General features: G+C 36.8%; 1 protein-coding gene across 1 annotated transcript in view; it reads right to left on the bottom strand.

Moving 5' to 3' along the window:
- Window positions 1-20476, bottom strand: part of LOC127437838 (oxysterol-binding protein-related protein 5-like) — a 71525-nt gene that overhangs the window by 34611 nt on the left and 16438 nt on the right. Inside the window, exon 2 of the mRNA XM_051693053.1 lies at window positions 1084-1240. Coding sequence (XP_051549013.1) covers window positions 1084-1219 — 136 coding nt within the window. The 5' untranslated portion in view covers window positions 1220-1240. The remainder of the gene's footprint in view (window positions 1-1083; window positions 1241-20476) is intronic.

Here is a 20476-nt window from a genome sequence, read left to right as displayed (position 1 = left end):
GGGTGTTGCTAGCATGTTGCTATGTGGCTGCTAGGGTAATGCAAGTGGTTGTTAGCACGTTGCTATTCAGTTGTTAGACTATTCTGGGTATTGTTAGCGCATTGCTATGCAGTTGCTATGGTGTTCTGAGTGCTTGCTAGGGCATAACTAGGGTGCCCAGGATAAAGCATGTTGCTATGCGGCTGCTACAGTGTTCTTATTGGTTGTTATTAATGTTGCTATTCAGTTGTAAGGGTGTTCTAGGTTGGTTGCCAGTGTGTTGCTATGTTTTTGCTATGGTGTTCTAAGAGGATTCTAGGGAATTACTAGGATGTCCTGTGTATTGCTAGCATGTTGCTATGCGATTACTAAGGTGTTCCGAATGGTTGTTTGCGCATTGCTATTCAGTTGTTAGTGTGATCTAAATGGTTGTTAGCATGTTGCTTTGTGGTTGCTCAAGTCTACTGAGTGGTTGTAAGCATGTTGCTATGCAGTTGCTAAGGTGTATTGAGTGGCTGCTTTGGCGTAACTAGGGTGTTCTGGGTGGCTGTTGGGACGTTTCTATTTGGTTTCAAAGGAGTTCTGAGTGGTTGTTAGCGTGTTATTATGTGGTTGCTAAGGTGTTCTGAATGGTTTCTGAGGTGTTGCTAGGGTGTTGTGGTTGGTTGCTAAATAGTTGCTTACTGATTTTTTTATTGCCTATTTCAAGCAAGCACAACTAATGATCCCATAGCTTAACAAAAGTTTCACAAAAGTAAAATCACAATAGATAAAATGAATACATTATTTCCTAAATTATTTCCTTCTGAATAGTCTGTTTCACTCAGAAATACTTCAGACAAAAAACAAAAAGAAAATCCTTAGACTTACACAGACCTTTTATTTGGTAAGCAACCACCTCGTAACCTCCCATAACTCCATAAAAATCACAGCGAACAACCTAAAAACTGCATAAAGTTAGTTAAAATCACTCAGAACACCTTAGCAACCGCATAGCAACGCCATGGCATTATGGTGGTGAGTTTCGCATGGGCAAGCATCACGTGCCCATTTTCTGCTATAAAAATCAAGTGGTTTTGGCAGATCTCAGAATAGAATGGATACCTGGGCTGAGCGTGTACAGTTCATTGTCTCCTCCATAGGAAAGGTTGCGGGTCAACACGTGTGTGTCGATTTTTGGAGGAGAGGTTGCCGTGGGACAGTGAGAGAACCGCCTGCAGAACAAGTTCTCTTCTTTCATTGCTCCAGCCAGTGTATCACTCTGAAAGGGAGAAGAATAATTTTATAATGGCAGCCTATGTAGCAGCATAAAAGAAGACACGTTTGCATTATTAGAATTTTTTATAAATATTAGAATTATATATATATATATATATATATAAACACGTGTTGGTGCGGCTATCCTTATGACGACTCTCCATAGACATAATGATTTCTATACTGTACGAACTATAGATTGTTAGATTGTTAAATGCCTAACCCTAACCCTAAACCTAACTATCACAAAAAATTTTCTGCATTTTTACATTTTCAGAAAAACATTGTTTAGTATGTTTTTTAAGCAATTTGAATTATGGGGACACTAGAAATGTCCTCATAAACCACATTTATAGCATAATACCCTTGTAATTACTAGTTTGTTACCTAAAAAAATTGTCCTCGTAAACCACCCAAAACCGCCCACACACACACACAAACACACACACACTCACACATTATTGCAGCTCTTGTCCTTAACAGATGTAACAGATAATCACCGAGGGAAAGTGTATCTTCATGCCAACTTTGATACAAACTGTTTCAAATTGCTTATGTGACATAAAAATAGATGCAATGGGAAAAACAGCTGACAGAACAAACACAGCAATATGAGTTTTTTTTTATTTATTATTATCTAATATTCACCAAATGAACTTTATGTGTTCTTCATTTAACTATTTGCATTCTTTATGCTAAAGTTCGAAATCTAGAGTTTAAAAATTAAAGGTCTGAGGTTACATGCAATAACACTAATCAAATCAGGAAATCTAAACAACATGGGCTTTTATGTGCAGAGCAATTGAATCAAGTTTCCAGAGTCATTCCCTCTCATGAAACAGAGCTAAAAATAGTCTTTTTGCTGCAGTGAGGGGTTGACAGGGGTGTGGGAGTCGCTGTCTTTAAGGTGCGCAGTTACGGAAAACCCACTCTGCCTCCCCTTCTCTCCCTAGAGCTCTGCAGAATACAGAAACCCCACCCTGCATATAAACAGGAAGCCAGCTGGACCAATCAGAGTTCAGAGGCAGAGCTGAAGAGCAGGAAAGGGGGATTCAACTGGCCAAGCATCTGCCTTCTGCTCGGTTTGCTCTATTTACATGCCTAAGAGTCCCATTGTCCAATCACTGAGCACATTTACATGCACAATCTTGCACCGATTATGGTTATAAGCCGACATTTTTATTTTTTTTATTTGTGTAAGGTCATTAATGTTTTTTTTGTGTATTGCCATACATAGATTTTTGAATATTACTCTGATTCTGTATTGCATGTAAACACCACTACTGACATTCTTACCAGCTTGTCCAATGTGTGCAAGTGTTGTGTGAATGACACTTTTTGAATGACATCAAAAGCAGAGAATAACACAATGATTTCGAATCTCATATAAACACAATTTTCTTCTGTTTTCTTGATTTTTAAAAAAAGCTGTTTTGGTAGTTATCATCAGCATATTAGTGTGCATGGAAATGCACTGAATAAGTGTTTGGGAAACAGTAATTATTTTTGCAATGACTTTGGTGATGCTAATGGTGCAGAAATTTCACACTTCAACTGTAATAATACCTCAATTGTTTTTCCTAGACACCAATTTCCATGTTGGAAAGCAATAAAGACTTTTGCTTGAGTCTCCTGCTTTTCAGACTTTTCTCCTGAGGAAAAAAGACCTCAGTAATCTCACACATGTCTCCTCTAGAGTTTCAGAAGAGATCTCAACGTCTCAATGTCTCAAAACTCTGCTCAAATTTGAAAAGATAACAGAGGCTATCCACATTAATTTATATACAGTATAATATTGCTCTATACTTTGTCAATAACTGTCTCATTTGTGTCTAGAAACTCTAGGTGAAATCTGCGAAAAAAGGCACTTTTCCACCATCGAGCCGAATGATTCTTGTTGAAGAACAGTCCCATTCCGTATCAGTCCAGGCTTTTTGACACATTTATGGTTTCTTTCACCATTGTGGTGCTGCGAAATCAGGATTAGAATGGATTTACTGGTCAAGTGACCACTTAGGTGTCACCATGTTGGAAAAAAATGCTACAGTTAGTTAACTGTGCTTAGAAAAACAGGCCGAAACTCTTGGAAGTTCTAGCCAGACAAAAACTGAAAAGGTTTGTTTTATGCATATCTGATGACTGGCAGCCATCATAATGTTGATGATGGTTTTTTGACCCTGTATGCCTGCACTATGATCCACTCCAGTAATCTTTAAATTGAGTTGAGTAAATGAATAGTAGAAACACTAAACTGAACAACTCTAAAGAATGATGCAAAGCCACCACTGGGCAGAGACTCTCGGGAGTCCTCCAGTGACCCGGCAAACTCTGATTTAAGCTCTGGCACCACACAGCAGCTACAAAACAATCTCTATGGAGACTTTACAAAAAAACAACTCTTTATCCTGGCAGCTGACATCTTTAATCGCTTCGTAACAAAGCAAGCACAGAGACTAAATCCCGAGAGGGGTTGATGCAGTTAGAACGGCTATGACAGCTGAATGGATCTCGGTTGAAAAGTACCAGGGTGAAGTTAGGGAGATACTGGGAGGTGCTGAAGTCATCTCACTAATGTACTTTTTCGTTTTCTTCTATCCGGCTTCATAAGTACATTATGTGGCTATATTATTATAGGGACATATTCAATAATTTATGAAATTTTCCATGATTTTTCTACAGTAAAACTACCTGTACACTGAAAAAACATTTTCGTAACTTTTTAACATTTTGAAAAAGTGTGTAAAAATGCTCCAGAAAAAAATCGTTAATTGGTTAACATATACGGTAAAAATATATATATTTAACAAGAACAGTAAAATGTTGTAAAAAATTATATTAAAAATAGTATGATTTTACTGTATAATCAACAATAAAAAATGCTTCAGGAATCAAAATGACATTTCGTTAAGCCTGAAATATGGTTACTGTATTTTTATGATTAATTCCTGGCAACTTTTACAGTGTAGTAGCGATGACATTTTGGCAGTAATGTTGCAGATTCAAACTAAATCTATTAATAGAGTTTGAACATAATCTTATATTTGAGAGAAGTGGGAGTGAACATTTTTGCAATACCATTTTGTGCCACTAGAGGTACAGAAATTAGAAACTTCACCTAAATATTAATAAATGAAACGCACCCAAAGGTGGTAAATTAAATTAGCACTTATTTTACATAATGTTTACTCAAAACTCACAAAAATAAATGTTTATTATCAAATGATCAGTTGGTTGATTTTGGAGCTAACACTAGGGAGAACTTCAGCCATGTTCACACTGATACGATTTTGTTTAAAAATACATTTGATTTTGCTACGTTTATGCCTCATGTACAATGTAACATTGTAACAGCATTTTCCTCCAATGAAAATGGAGTCTTTTTGAAAACACTGCAAATTTAACTGCAAAATAATGATGCAAAATAACTGCAAATTTTGGAAAATTATGAAGCTGGAAACTGTAACTGAAGTTTTCAACCGAAAGCAGATTTGTGTGGATGTGGCCTTTTAAGTTCTTTTAACCAAGTGGGCACGGTTCACCAGGTCGATGCCATTAATCTAAAAATGACCAAATATTGTCTGATTAATCATCCTATAAATATTGCTAAGTTTCCATACATTTATTTAATGCAAATTTTGGGACCGCTACTATAGCTGCCTCACTGGTAGCCTTAAGCAAACCCATTTTAACTCCATGTTGCCTCCCATTCAATATCCATTAGCTATGGGACATGATGCTATTTGACAATTGAGAGAAAGTCTGTCTATAGACTAATGGACCACCCAGTGCCGGGACGGACTTCACGCCTGCTGGATCCAGCTAATCTCCACCCTTACTGGGGTTTTAATCCAATTCCACTGGATTTAAGGCCTAGCCAAATAACCTACACTAATGCTGGCATTACAGCAGCAGACAGAGGCATGGCCGATCTCACAAGACGTCTCTGACAAACATACATCGCATGGTGACCTAAATTCCATCAGTCATACAAGGCTTTAGCTGCATGAGGTGCCATCAAAGCTTCCACTCAAGCAGAAAGAAACAAACGAGACTGTGCAGGTTTAAAATTAAACATAAATAAAGGATGACGACTTTAAGATGTACAAACAGGTTTAGTGGTTACTTACTGTGGTATCTCAGAGCTCAGTGCTTGGGACACTTCTCTTATATACACAACATCATCTGACCCATCATTCAAGCACATAGGTTCTCTTAACACACAGCTCTACTTGTTTTTCCAGCCCAACAATACCATGGTGACTGCTCGAATCTCGGCCTGTTTGGCAGACATCTCGGCCTGGATGAAGGAACACCACCTGCAACTTAACCCAGTGAAGACTGAACTCCTCGTCTTTCCAGCCAACCCTGCTGTTGAACACAACATCACCGTTCAGCTGGGTTCAACTACAATAACGCCTTCCAAAACGGTCAGAAATCTAGGGGTAACCATCGATAACCAACTGAATTTCACAGACCACATCTCAAAGACGGCACAATCATACACATTTACACTCTACAATATTAGTAAAACAAGACCCTTCCTCTCTGAACATGCCACACAACTTCTTGTTAAGTCACTTGTCATAACTAGACTGGACTACTGTAACACTCTCATTGCAGGCCACTCTGCATGCGCAATTAGGCCCCTGCAAATGATCCAGAATGCCGCAGCACGTCTGGTATTTAATGAACCAAAGAGAGCGCATGCTACACCACCTCTTGTCTCTCTTCACTGGTTGCCGGATGATGCATGTATCAAATTCAAGGCACTGATGCTGGCATACAGAACAGTCACTGGGTCTGCTCCAGCATATCTAAAATCATTTCTGCAGAGCTACATTCCCACCAGAAGCCTGCGGTCGGCTAATGAGCGGCACCTTGTTGTACCAACACAAAGACGCACTAAAACACTTTCCTGGACTTTTGGTTTCACTGTACCACGTTGGTGGAATGACCTTCCCAACTCCATCCGTGAAGCAGACTCACTTTCTGTCTTCAAAAAATGGCTAAATACACGTTTTAAACATTTTATGAGCACTTAACCATTCACTCATAAATATATATATATATATATATATTCTTGTTGCACTCAAATCTGTCTTGGATACTACTATTCTGATGCTAGTGAACTTTGTAATGCAGCACTTTTCGTACCACTGTCTCCTTAAGATGAATCGCTTATGATGTATTATTCTTTGGATATATATATACTTTGAATAAATGCGTCTGCCAAATGAATAAATATAAATGGTGACCAAGCCCTTGCTTCAACATTAAAGTCAACATAAAATCCAAATGAAAGAAATAATTCACACAAAAGTGAAAATTCTTTCATTATTTATTACCTTCATGTCATTCCTAACCTCTATGTCATTCCTTTGTCTGTGGAACAGAATAACAGAATTTAAATTTTTGGATGAACTATTCAATTAATATGCGTTCCTGGTCTTCTTGCGCTTAACATACTGCTGCATGTAATTACAAGTAAAAAATTTATGTCTTCGTATATTTTATCAAAAATGGGTCTGCCTCTGAAACGTTTTTCCTTTTCTATCACAAAACCTTCTTACTTTTTTCAAACAACAAAAACAATAAAAATAATTAAGCAATATATCACAAGCAAGACTATATAAATAAAATAAATATACAAATAATATTTATACAAATATACAAATAAAAGATTGTCAAAAATGCAATGACATGTTGAAAAGTAAAATTTTGACTTGTTAAAAGTTTCAAGAATGAATTGATTAGACACCATTTTGATGATGAAATTAAATTAAACTTTAAAACATGGAGTTACGGAAGATAATAATGATTAAACTATAATTATTATAATAATTATTAAATTATTAATAATAACAACTGGTGTGTTCAATAGCACATTATCATATTAGCATATTTTTTCTGTGGTATCGAAATTGGTATCAAGAACCATGAAATTTCACTGGTATCGGTACCGACTACTGAAATTTTGGTACCGTTACAACACTACATCAAACACTAACCGGGAAAATATACACCTCATTAAGATGCAGTTTGTTCATCACTTCAGTCTGTGTCGGCCTCGTTTCCCCAAAGCATTATAAGCCCGATTATATTATAGAAACAACCGAACAAATCATCTTAGAATTATGGGCTGTTTCCCAAAGGCATCCTAATTTAAGTACTTGAAAGTGGTCGTAGATCTTGTGCTTTGGAGTAAGGACATATCTGACTTATGCAGACACCTGCAGGACAATCGCAAAATTACACCTCATACAATTTATTACAGTTAATGCCTTACACTTTACGCAGACATACACAATGTGACCATGATACATTATTTTTTATTTTATTTATATTTAAATATATTATATATAAATTAGTATATACAATATATTATAAAAATTACATATTAAGTTCAGAGGGAATTGAGATGTATTATATTGTGCACTTGCAATAGGCCCACTGCCAACACTGTAAACATATTTTTATAAATGAAACACTGAACATGTACTTATGATGAACAAAGCATTGATTGTTTAAAAACAAAAAATCATACTGTAGCCTACTGATCGTACAGTAATAATAACAAAAATATGTGTAGTTAATTATTTAAACCTTTCCCAGCTAGGTAAATTACATCTATAATTTATAAAGTTATGCAGAAAGCTATATATATATAAAAAAATAAAAAAAAAACTGGGGAGGGGGGTTGTTGGTTAGCCAGGGGTTTTTGGCCATACCCTAGGTTTTCGTGAAACGCCGCCGCTGGTGATCAAGCTTGAAATCATGCTCGACAATGCAATGGCAATGTAAAGTGAAAAAGGAGTTATATTTAAGTATGTTCTCACCAAAAACCGATTGAATCGCTTCAGAAGAAATTGATTTAACCCCACTAATTGATTAGTCAGTTGTTGGACAACTAGTCGATTCAACATTGAAGGAGGGACCTGAGCCATATTTAGTGAACAAAATAAATACTTGTGGTAGTTTTTTTTTTTTTTTTTTTAATAACCCTCTGGCAACCACCCACCCTAGCAACTGCACAGAAATGTTCTAAAAACAACTTAGCAACAGCATAGAAACAATCTGTCAACCACCCAGAACAGCCTAGCAATGGCATAGCATTCACATACTGTAGCACTGCACTAAAACACAGAGCAGAGCACCTTTGCAACTGGATAGCATGCCCCAGCAACCACCCAGAACACCCTAGTTTTGCTTCACATCTTCTTTAGAAAATGTAAATATAATTATTCTGCAGTTAATATCTGTTTCAGGTTTAATAAGTTTTGCAAATGCTATTGTTAGACATTTTCATGATGACATCTACTCATTATATACACATCGTATCTTGGTTAAACTAACATCATACATAACTCCATCATTATTTTACAATGTTCATAATGTTTTGCCAAAATGTTTCAAATTAATTCAGTCAAAACACAGATTAAAACTACATAGGTGTTTTCTCTTCCCCACTGGAGAAGACGCAATGCGTTGTTGGATGCGTGATTCCTTGTGATTTTGATTCAGATTCATGATTTGCCAAACGAATCATTCAGAACACTTTTTGAATCTTTTTGTCCTATTCTAAGGAATCAAATTAAAAGATTAGACTCAAATGATTCTTTCACAAATCAAATATCACTGTCGCAGATCTGCATGTAATTTACACGTACAGCTACAGTATGTTATTTTTTTCCTCTGTTCAGTCGCAAAAGTATTAACTTTCTCTTTAAAATGTAGAGAAGTAAAAGTGAAAGTCAACAGAAATATTTATATATTTATAAATGTATATATATATATTTATATTTATTAATTTAAATATAATCAGTAAAAATGATATATCGGACTACCTCTTGTTTTTTGTCCTTTTTTAATAATGAATTTTCATTTTTGGGTGAACTATTCCTTTAGGTTTGAGCCTAAAGCTAACTCTAGGTTCTAAAGGTTTTTATGTCACTTAATGTAGACCAGTGTGGTATTCTCAGAGTCTCACATGGGGAGAGTCTAAAAACACTGGCTTCCCACTGAGCACGGTCTTTAAATAGACTGAGAGCATGGCCCCTGTTCTCTCAACTCCACTAATGATGTATTCTGCCTTGTGGGCGTCCATGACCAATAACAAGGTCAGTCAGGGTTAGCTTGTACCCTCATCCAAAGGCCGACAGTGCTCAGTCCTACTTTCTTGTTGGAGAAGCAGCAATTACAGTTCCTCGAGGGGCTTGATTGGGTGCTATTCAGGGACACAAGCACTAAAGGGACCACGCAAATGTTTTTCTTGAAGGTAAGTGTAACCCTTACATGTTGTGACTAAAGTGCTAAAGTGTATACAAAAAATATAAGAAGCCTGAAAATAAAGCCAGGTTTAGAAACTATTAATATATATTAATATATAAAAACCAAACCGAAAAGCACAAGCTTAGGGTGGGGATGGGATGGGGAGTAACATAAATAACATAAACCTGTCCTGCCCACTAATGTCCGCTTAAATACATCTACCAAAATAAAACAAAACCTCTAGTAGTTGACACATTTCTACATTACATGGTGCCACACAAAAGGCACTCTAATGTCATACCAACCAGCCCTACTCTGAAACCTAGATTTTTGAAATGAGGCTGAATTCTGAAACTGGGACTACTGTGTCAATACTGTAGGTGAGGCAGAGCTTTTAGCCTATGAGTTTTATTTATTCATCAGCGTGTGCTGCATTAGGTCCCAGCTAATGGTGGTGTGCCCATATCTCACCTCTATTTTGAGCAGATTACGATGGTTGTGTCTTTCCAACATCACCCTACATCATATCACACACTACATTTAACACAGACTTTAATGTGCCTTATGTAGGTCAAGACAAACAAATGGGAATTTAAAGACTTCCGTAAAAGGTCTCCCTTCCTCCCACCACCCCAAGTAGCCTAATTTCTGCAGGACTAAAAGTTTGTTGTGTTTTCCGAGATTATAGCTGATTTGTTATCCTTTCCATCAGCATTCCTATAAGCATTAACTGTAACCAAGGGCAGCACTAAACAGGAAGGAGTTGCGTTTGCAGGAAGGAGTTGAGAGAAAAAGTATCTAGATGCAAGCTTTTTAACAAATTCTCAGATAAATAAACATAAAGAAACTCAAACACGAAAACAGAACAAACCATTACATCCATGAAGGTTAACAACTGACAAAGAACACAGGAAAACCAAGGGATTAAATACACAAGGGGCAAACAAGGAAACAAGGAACACCTGGGATTAATAATTACAAGAACCAATGAAACAAAGACAATGACAAGAACTACAAAACCCATAATCAAAACACAAGAAAGGCAGGGAACAATAAGCATACATGGCAACCCCTAGTGGTCACAAGGGCAATTGTGACAGAGCCCCCCATCTAAGGAGCGGCTCCTGAAGCTCCTTAACACACAAAAAAAAAAAGTTCATGGGAGGAGCAGGAGGTGGAAGCGCAGGGGGCGGAACCGCAGGAGGCGGAGCCACAAGAGGCCCAGGAGAAGGAGCCGCAGGAGGCTGAGGCTCAGGTGCTGGAGCTACAAGAGGCGGAGGCTCAGAGGGTGGAGCTGCAGGTGGAGGGGGCTCAGGAGGCAGAGCCGCAGGAGTCTCAAAGGTCAGGGCAGCTGTGGACTCAGAAGACTCAGAGGTCAGGGCAGCTATGGGCACTAGGGGACTCAGAGAGCAAGGCACTAGGGGACTCAGACAGCAAGGCACTAGGGGACTCAGAGACCAAGGCACTAGGGGACTCCGAGACCAAGGCACTAAGGGACTCCGAGAGCAATACAGCAGGGAACTAGGAGGGCTCAGAGGCCAGATAAGCTGAGGATTCAAGGGGTAGAGCCATAGGAAACTCGAGGGGCGGAGCCATGGAAGACTCGAGGGTCACGGAGGGCTGCACAGGATCGTCAATGGACACAGGGAACTGGACAGGCTTGTCGACAGACACAGGGAAGTGGACAAGATCGTCAACAGACACAGGGAACTGGACAGGCTCGTCGATAGTGTCAAGGAACTGGACAGACTTGTTGACAACCACAGGGAACTGGACAGGCTCGTCATTAGCATCAAGGAACTGGACAGACTTGTTGACAGCCTCAGGGAATGGGACAGACTTGTCAACAGCCTCAGGGAATGGAACAGAGTCAATGTCTGCAGGGAAAAGGAAAGGCTCGTCGACAGCCTCAGGAAACTGGACAGGCTCGTCGACAGTCTCCGTGGTCAGGAGCGCTGGTAGCAACTGGGAAACAGCGGGAATGGCCTCCGTGGCCATGAGCTCTGGCAGTGACAGGGGACCGGCCTCCATGGTCATGAGCATGGGCAGTGGCAGAGAAACGACCTCCATGGCCGTGGGCACTGGCAGTGACAGGAAAAAGACCTCTGTGGTCGTGAGCACAGGCAATGACAGGGAAATGACCTCCGTGGTCGTGAGCACAGGCAGTGACATTTACCCAAAGTCTACTACCATTTAATACTTATTTAGCTTAAAGATTAAAACACATTGTGAGAGCCGAGTTAGATGTGGTAAATAATCTGCTAAGGATGGGTAATGTATTAAATATTTACAATATATACAATATTATTTTGTTGGAGATATAAAATGATTATCACAAAGTTTTTATTGCATTTTTTATTTTGTCATTAAGTTTTCCAAGGACAATGCCAGCAGCCTGTCACTACGGTAAGCCTATAAAAATTATTTGTATTTTGAGCTGTCGGGTCGAATTTGGCAGGAAATCACTGGCTTATGTCATTCATCCTTACGTCATGTCCGTAAACACAGAAAAGAAGTACCCGCTGTCGCATGTTCCGGGCAGTAGAAACCACACTGTTCAGTTCAGTCACACTCACAGTTCAGGAAAGCATCGCTGCAGTTTGGATGGATGTATATCTGTTATCTGTTTGGCAAAGTTTTTACCTTCTATAATGCTTGGATACAGTATTGTCTGGTAGGGTTGTCATGCTTTTAAGAATCAAATATTACTTGTGTGTTAACTGATCGCTTTGTATCTATGTTTTATGGAGAAGTTACTGTGACATGTTTACTAATATGTAGCCAGAAGAAGACAAATGCGGATCCGAAGCACAAGTACTAACTAAAGCACTTGACAAGGCAACATAGATATACACATCTGAGAGATCGCAGTGGCAGTTCACACCGAGTTGCAGCACTTCTTGCTGTTTCCTTTGAGTATAGCGCAGGACCGATGGATTTTAGACACCGTGTCAAGTTAAAAAGAGCTTCAATTTCTAAAAATGCACTTCCAGACACCTGCGTTCTGTTTCATGTGTTGCACTGCATCTAGCTTGTTTTTAGCGCAGGTGTCACTAAGATACGATGTTCTGAAGAAGTTCAGGTGTCACAGAGGAATTAATGTGACTGTTGCAGCATTGCACATGATTCTATATTGTTTAATTCCAAATAAAGTTTCAGCGTGTGATAAATGGTAAGCCAGTATTTTTTCCATTCTGCTCTGGTTTGCTGAGGGGCCACTGTGCCTTGCTAAAACTGTTTACTGATACTATACTGTTACGAATGTTGCCAACGATGCTTATTTAAAATACAGCCTTTTGCAACAAATGCACTTGCTTGGAGAAGAAATTATAAAAAGACAATGATAGATTTTGAGTTACAGATTGTCTTAACCATTTATGAACAGTTTAAGAACAGTTCAAGTATAATTTATTTGATGTTAAATGATTTATTTGAAAGAATTAAAATAATAATTTGATGTCTATCCTTTTATTGTCTTTCTGGTCAAAGTTGATATGGGTTTTAGAAAAGTAATTAGTAATGAGTAATTTAATTACTTTTTAGACAGAGTAATTATTACAGTAATCTAATTACAATGTAGATGTAATTAGTAATTAGCCATTAATTACTTTTTTGGAGTAACTTACCCAACACTAACGCAAATGACGCATATTCTGACTAGCGTGTCATTTAATTCAAGTTCACCAGTTTATTCACTTCACTTTGCAGATGTAATTTGTTCAATAAATGTTGTGGATATATTGATGAATCTCATGTATTTATAGGATGTGTTTGAATGAGGTTTCAAAGCTGTTTATTTTGTCAGTGTTAGCACGTTCAATTAATGCTGCTCAAGTGGAGAAATCCCCAACATACTGGATTAATGGATTAGATGAATCCATATCTAATATCTTCTTCTATATAAAGATTCTCAAGATGTTTCTTCTTCTATTTATATCTTGCACTGTTAATATCTTGCAGTATTATTTTTATCGTCATATTTTCGTCAACAGTATGCTTTAATAAAATTGCTTATTATCAACATGATGCGCCTTTTTGGCCTTGTCTTCGTTACTGTTGACTAAATAAAAAAAGCCTTAGTCAATTAACATTTTCTTCAGTGATTTTGTTGACTAGATTAACACTGGGCTGTACATAGCGTAAAAATAAGAAAGTCTTCCATTGAACTCGTATCAGCCATTTCACAAGTTTCACTTCTTAAATTGATATGTGTAGTACAATTCAAACATGAATAGTAGATAAAACACTTGAATAATCATATTTAAATACACTGGTAACTGGTGGTGATTGGAGAGAGTCCCCTGTTCTCTATGTAAAAGAACTTTGAGTGTAGTGTCAGAGAATCACTGTAAGTGTAAAATTAATTAATTCAAAATATGTATATAAGAGTGTTGTTTATCTTCATCAAAGCAAGTAATATTTCATTTTTAAATGTTTAATTGTATAACTTAATATCAACATGAATATAGCATGTTATGACTCCGGCTCTGAATATCTCCCAGTCATGATCACACACAGGTGATTCAGGTAACCTCAAATCATAAGATTAATCCCCCAGAAGAGCAGTGCCGAAACACAACTGATGTAAAGTGTTCTTCTGCAAACTGCTTGCAATTTTAAGTTTCAAGCACAGATGTTGCTAGAGATATGTGGTGCAGCTTTAATTGCTTTTTTTTATTTAGCCCTACTAGGCTGTTCGGTCATTTTTTTTTAACTGATTTCATTGTTTGTTTGTTTTTATAAAAATGGTTTCCTCAATCTGAGTGGTTCAAAACTTGGTGACTTCATTTAGATATGCAATCTGAAAAAAAAAAAAAAAAAAAGACTTAATTCGATGAGTCTAAGTGGTCATAAAAAAAATGCGACAACTTGGCTGTTTGCGGTCAAAATTGACCGACTATAGGAAATGAATGGGAAAGACCCTAACACAGAGCACATTTTTTTTATATGTGTTGAATACAATCTATATATCAGGGGCAAGACTATAAAACAGCCAGAATGCAGAATGCACACACACACACAAGCACATGCAGAATGCACACACAGTCACACACAGTCCCATATACATACAGACCACCACCCCCCCCCGCCCCCCCACCCACACAGAAATGAATGGGTGTCACACACACACACACGTGCACACATCAAAGAGATCAAAGAACAAAAATGTCTGAGTCTAACCCCAGTATATGTGGTTAGGTGCCTACCAGACAAAACACTGCTTTATTTTTATGGAAACAAAGAAACTTTCCCACAGCTCTGAGTTATAAATGTGGCTTCTTGGGCATTGCTCACAGTTCATTCTGTGGCAGCACCATGGCAAAACGCTATACTTTTCATGAGACCCTGGAACAATTGCTTGACTCCAGTAATGAACACTGCACTACTGGCTATTACTGTCACAACATGATTTTCAAGTCATGTTATTTTTCTTTTTCTCACCAGATGGCAGAAACCTGCCCCAATACATGGCACATTCTCATATTTTCTTTGTTTAAACTTATAAAAGTGTAGATTTTTACTGTAGTGAAGTTGCTTATTTGCATATGCAAATAACTGTGAAATTGAAAAATGTACATGTAAATAAGATCTAAATAACCTAAAATCCCAAAAGAAGTGCATAATTTTATTGTTACTACTTCAGGGAAGTTAGTGTTATAACATTTCATTAAAAAAAGGGGTACACCTTTATTGCATCCGGTCAAAAATGACCGCAAACAGTTTAGGAGGGTTAAACCTCAGTAAAATGTGGTAGAGTTGGGATGTTCAATTAATGTCCATGAATCAGTTCTTTCGAGCTAGGGGTTTCAATATTTCAGCTCAGTGATTAGTTTCATCAATCTAGGTCCCCCAGCTCAAAATAAAAAATTTTGATATACAGTATATTTTTTCCTGGTGAAAGAAATACATAAATGATGATGATGAAAACCAAATAATGAATCAATATGTAATATACTTATTGGATCAATTATGGAAAATGCCTTGAAACAATATTTACTGAGTAATCCATTATTAAGTAAACAGGGGTCAAAATGACAATTTTCACCTTTGAATTGGAGCAAAACAACAGGTAAAAAAGTAAAACCCCTTCGAAAAGTATCAGCGTCATTATTTTATTTTTTCACAGATGGGTCTATTACTAAATTCAGTTGACTTCAGCACTCCTTAATGCATAATATGCCAATAGTGTAAAAAAGTATTAACAGAACTAAAAATTTCAGCCAGGGAAGTTTCTGAAATTATGTTGATTTGTCATAGATTAACCCATTCTTTCTTCTTTTCAATAATAATAATAATAATAAATTATATTAAAAACAGGCCTTAATTATTTTTTACTTGCTTTTCACTTTTACTTATGGCATTAAACATTTTGAGTCTACTTTGCAACAACAGCTGTTTGTTCTTAAAATGATTTCTCAGATTTAAAAAGAATCACTCTTTTAAGCGATTTCAGAGCAAAATACATAAATATCAAGATATATACTGAGTATCATCAAAGGTTGAAAAACCTTGAGATATAATTGTTTACATATATCGCCCAGCCCTACATTCCGCTGATAACAATGCGTAACATGTCTTTTCAGACCCTATCCAGGCATGATTTTCAAATATCACTTCCCAGCAGAGAGTTTCCACAGCATCTGTTTCTTAACATTTAGGTGACACTAATAGCACTAATAGCTCACTAAGGCACATAAAAGTACAAAAAAGGCAGATAAAATGTTCTGTTCTTCTAATGAGGTCAGAAGTAGTGTGTGCACATCAACTACTGACACATATTTCCAGATATTCCTAGAGAAAAAAGAAAAACCTGTGGAAGTTTTTGCAACATTAAATTATTTCACACATGTGCAAGTGCTGATAAAATCCTCCTGCAAATAGCAGCTAGACTGTCAGAGAGGTTGGATTACCCAAAATGTGATGGTTTATAATCTGGCCTAAAAAGAGCACAAATGTTAATGGAGGTGATGGATGTTCAATATGAGAAAAAAAAAAAAACAACAAAAAAAAAATCAAGGTTTTGACCTTTAGCGCTTTTTACCCAGAGCTGCATGTGGCTATTTCTGTCCTGATGCCCTTTGGGGTTATTGACTGAATGCTGGTCAATAGTTACCAGTGCTAGAATGCAATAATTAACACATGGCCATTTGGCTTTAGAGAATGCAAATGAAATTTTGTCACTCAAAGTGTAGATAAGCGCAAATGCATGTACTGTGGCTACACACCTAATTAAAATGGAGCTTTAAACATCTCCCACCTTTTTGACTGGCTCTGATTAGTGTTTGACACTGTTTGAACCCAAACATCCAATGGAAGCCCATTTGAAGTGATCGCTACAAATAACGATAGCTCTTTTTAAAACAATAGTTGAACCAAAGCAGCTCAAGAGAAACAAGAGTGATAATGACAATGTCTTTCCATTTCCTATTATAAAAAACAACCTAAGCACTGTTATTAAAGCATTACAAAGTGATAGTTTGACCACATAAAAGCTTTTAATAGCTCATCGGTATTGTTAACCCAGCCAGTCACATAGACCACATAGAATATAGACCTTTTTCTGAGCAGCTTGTAGTTAATTTAATTTGAAATTCTTAAAATGTAAAGAAAATGAACATTAATAAAAAAAAAAAAAATAATAATAATAAAAAGGTATAGCAATTTTGGTTTGGAAATCTGGTCGATAAAGACATGCTGAAATAAAATAACTTCTAGCTTTTCACCCACGTGTTCTAGGTCTATCAAGGTCAGGTTCATTCAACCTTGACCAGGTAATATAAAACATTTAAACATACATAAATCACGTTTTCCTGGTAAATGATTAGATGCCCCATATACACACCTACAACAAACCAAAATACATGGTTAACAAAACCTGGAGAAGGTTGCTCTTCCATAGAAACTATAATAAAACAATAAAAACATTCACACGATTAAATTAAGCAATTTCAATATTATTTGTTTGAAAGGATTTGATTTCCTATTGTACTACTTTAATTTAGTTATGTCTACTAAATGCAATGTAAATAAAAAGGACTTCTCTAATAAAGTCACTCTACTTCAACCGAGTTCTAAAGGAATATCCCTTCAATTCAAGTTCAGCTCAATCGACAGCATTTGTGTCATAATGCTAATTATGAGAAAAAAAAATATTTTTCGTCCCTTCTTTTCTGTAAAAGAAAAAAAAGAAAAGCAAAAATCTGGGGAACAGTGCACTTACAATGGAAGTGAATGAGGCCAATAGGTAAACGTTAAATTACTCACTGTTTCAAAAGTACAGCCAGAAGACGTAAACAATATGTGTGTAAACATGATTTTAATATGATAAAATCACTTACTAACCTTTTCTGTGTAAAGTTATATCCAATTAAACAAATTCGCCATGGCGATGTAACACCCTAAACCCTAAAATGACTGTAAAAAAATTACAATTTAAACAACTTTACAGTTCAAATAACACAAGCTTTCATAGAAGAATTTATGTAAGTGCTTTTATAAAATTACAAGCTTCACATTTCTGCGTTTAAACCTTCCGAACATTGGCCCCATTCACTTCCATTGTGCCTCACTATAACCCAGATTTTTTTTTTTTTTAGATAAGGAGGGATGAGTCAATTATTTTTGTGGTAATAAACTATTTGCCTGCTAGTGCAGATTGCATGCATTAAAAATGCATTCAAAGTTTTAACTAGCATGCAATTAATGCTGGAATTTAGCATATGCATTGTCCCTGCCATTGTTTCCCTTCAGATTTCTTGAAGAAATGTGCTTATAAAGCAAACAATAGCAGTAAAACTGAAGGAAGCGATAAGCTTAATTTTTTTGCTATCAAATAAGATGCAGAGATTTTCAGAAATATTACTCCATTCTGAGAGTGATATGCTAAAATTGTAGGGGAGATGCAACTGCCGCCTCCCTCTTATTCCTCTGATAGGCTGAGTGGAGTCGGCTGATATTTTCTCATTCAGCAAGCTCTACAGCAGAATTGACCTCATGTCTCTCCACGCCTTTAAAAAACAGCTCCCTACTGCACAAATGCAAGCATGAAACTCGAGTGCAACCGACTTAAATAAAAACAGAATTCAAAGTCATTCTCTTGGGGAGGGGGTTGCACTTTGCGGCTCACTGTTTTAACTGGTTGAGAGATGGCATGAATGCCATTATGACTACTGGTTATTTTACTCTATATATAAGGTTCCAGTTAGAACCAAAAGGGGTTTTAGAGAATGATGCCATGGGAGAACCTTTGAAAGTTGAAAGTTTTTATATGTACAATATCATTTAGATGGCTTCAAAGCTAACAAACATAGACTAAAAAACCGTAAAACTCCAGTCTGGTTTCACGCATGGGGAGATTGGGTAAGTTTTGATTATATGTTGATTTAAAGTTGCTTCAGAGAACCAACAAACCTTTATTTTTAAGGATGATGTGAAAAACCGAGAGGCATAAATTATGACAAATCTGGTCCATATGAAACAAAGATTCATCCGCCTCATTTACGGAAAGATACTTTATAAAATAAGGCACTGTTTTAAATACAAAATCAATTATAGAACTGCTATAGCAGATGGAAGGGAAACTAGGCTGAAATGAAGGTTTGTGGGAAAGTACATCTCTCTTCATCAACTCCCTGTGGGACGTTATGATACTCTACCCCTCCTGCCCACACACACACTGTGCCAGTGCTGCAGAGGTGTTTGTTTACAATCTGTGCTAGTTGCCAAGGTAAACGTGTAGGGAGGGCTGGTGAGCAACAGTGCCGTCTTGCACCTATTTTCATAAATTCAATGGTAAATGAGATCAGTTTATGGAGCACTGTCAATGAGAATCATTTAATTTTAGGCCCTTTTTCAAAGCTTAAATGAACAGTTAATCTCAAAATGAAATATTCTCACATCATATATCACCCTCATGTTGCTTCAAACTCGTAGGACTTTCTTTTGTGAACATTAAGAACATTTAGTAGGCAGACCTACAGTAGTCCAGGTCCAATTTTTACCAATAGCTTGGTTTAATGTAGTTTCTTGTAGTTATAGTCTGTATTAATGTTGAAAATATGTATACTAAAATATTTAAAATCTCAAATAATTAAGTTACAAAGTACCTTCCAATAATTTTTTTGGTGCACCAGCACAACTTTTTTTTGTGCTTGTAAAAGACGATACTGATGTTTGAGCAATATTAAAACAGCCTCTCTATTGTCAACACTGCAATTTGAGAAGGGAGAGTCCAATTGTAGCCAATGTGAAAGCACACAAACCAATGTGTTTGATATAACAAACAATACATAAGGCAATCAAATATGTCTTTATTAAAGGGAAGTGTGTTAAAGAGGTGGGTCAAATGACTATTAAAGATTGTAAATGAAAAAGAGTATCACTTTTTAGCGTGTAAAAGTAGCTTTGTAAATACAATGTTATTAAACTCCACAAATTGTGTTGATATGTTTCTTAAATAGTTTCCGCAGTATTTTTAATCTATGGCCTATTTGCCCATGAGACAAAAACAACATCACCACTTGTTCCAAATCCTATTGAGCTGCCTTGCTGTCTGCTTACCTCACTGGCTACATTCTAAGGAAGCACGCTAAAGCTAACCTAAATAGAAGCTCATAAATGACTAATTTGGAATGTACTACAAAGGCAGCAAATTCATCACTTATGGACGCAACACAAATAGCACTCCTTAGTGAAGCACAAAAGAGACTCGACTCAACAGAAACTTGATTTCAATAAAGTTCGTTGTTAGCATGTGGCTAAGCTAACAACACGATACTCACACAAGCACATTTTCAGAGCACACAACAAGTATTTGGTGGCAGTGGCATGGCCCATTTTAATTAGATGGAACTATTTTTACCACTGAATGAAATATACATTGACATAAACATTTCTTCTTCATAACACTATGTCCTAATAAGATGTGATGCAATAAATTAACATGTGTTAATCAGAGTTTTCGTTCCAACCG

This window comes from Myxocyprinus asiaticus, chromosome 48 (genome assembly GCF_019703515.2).
Source record: "Myxocyprinus asiaticus isolate MX2 ecotype Aquarium Trade chromosome 48, UBuf_Myxa_2, whole genome shotgun sequence".
In the NCBI taxonomy this organism is placed as follows: domain Eukaryota; kingdom Metazoa; phylum Chordata; class Actinopteri; order Cypriniformes; family Catostomidae; genus Myxocyprinus; species Myxocyprinus asiaticus.
The sequence above is the reverse complement of the archived record's forward strand: the minus strand, read 5'-3'. Positions and strand labels throughout refer to the sequence as shown.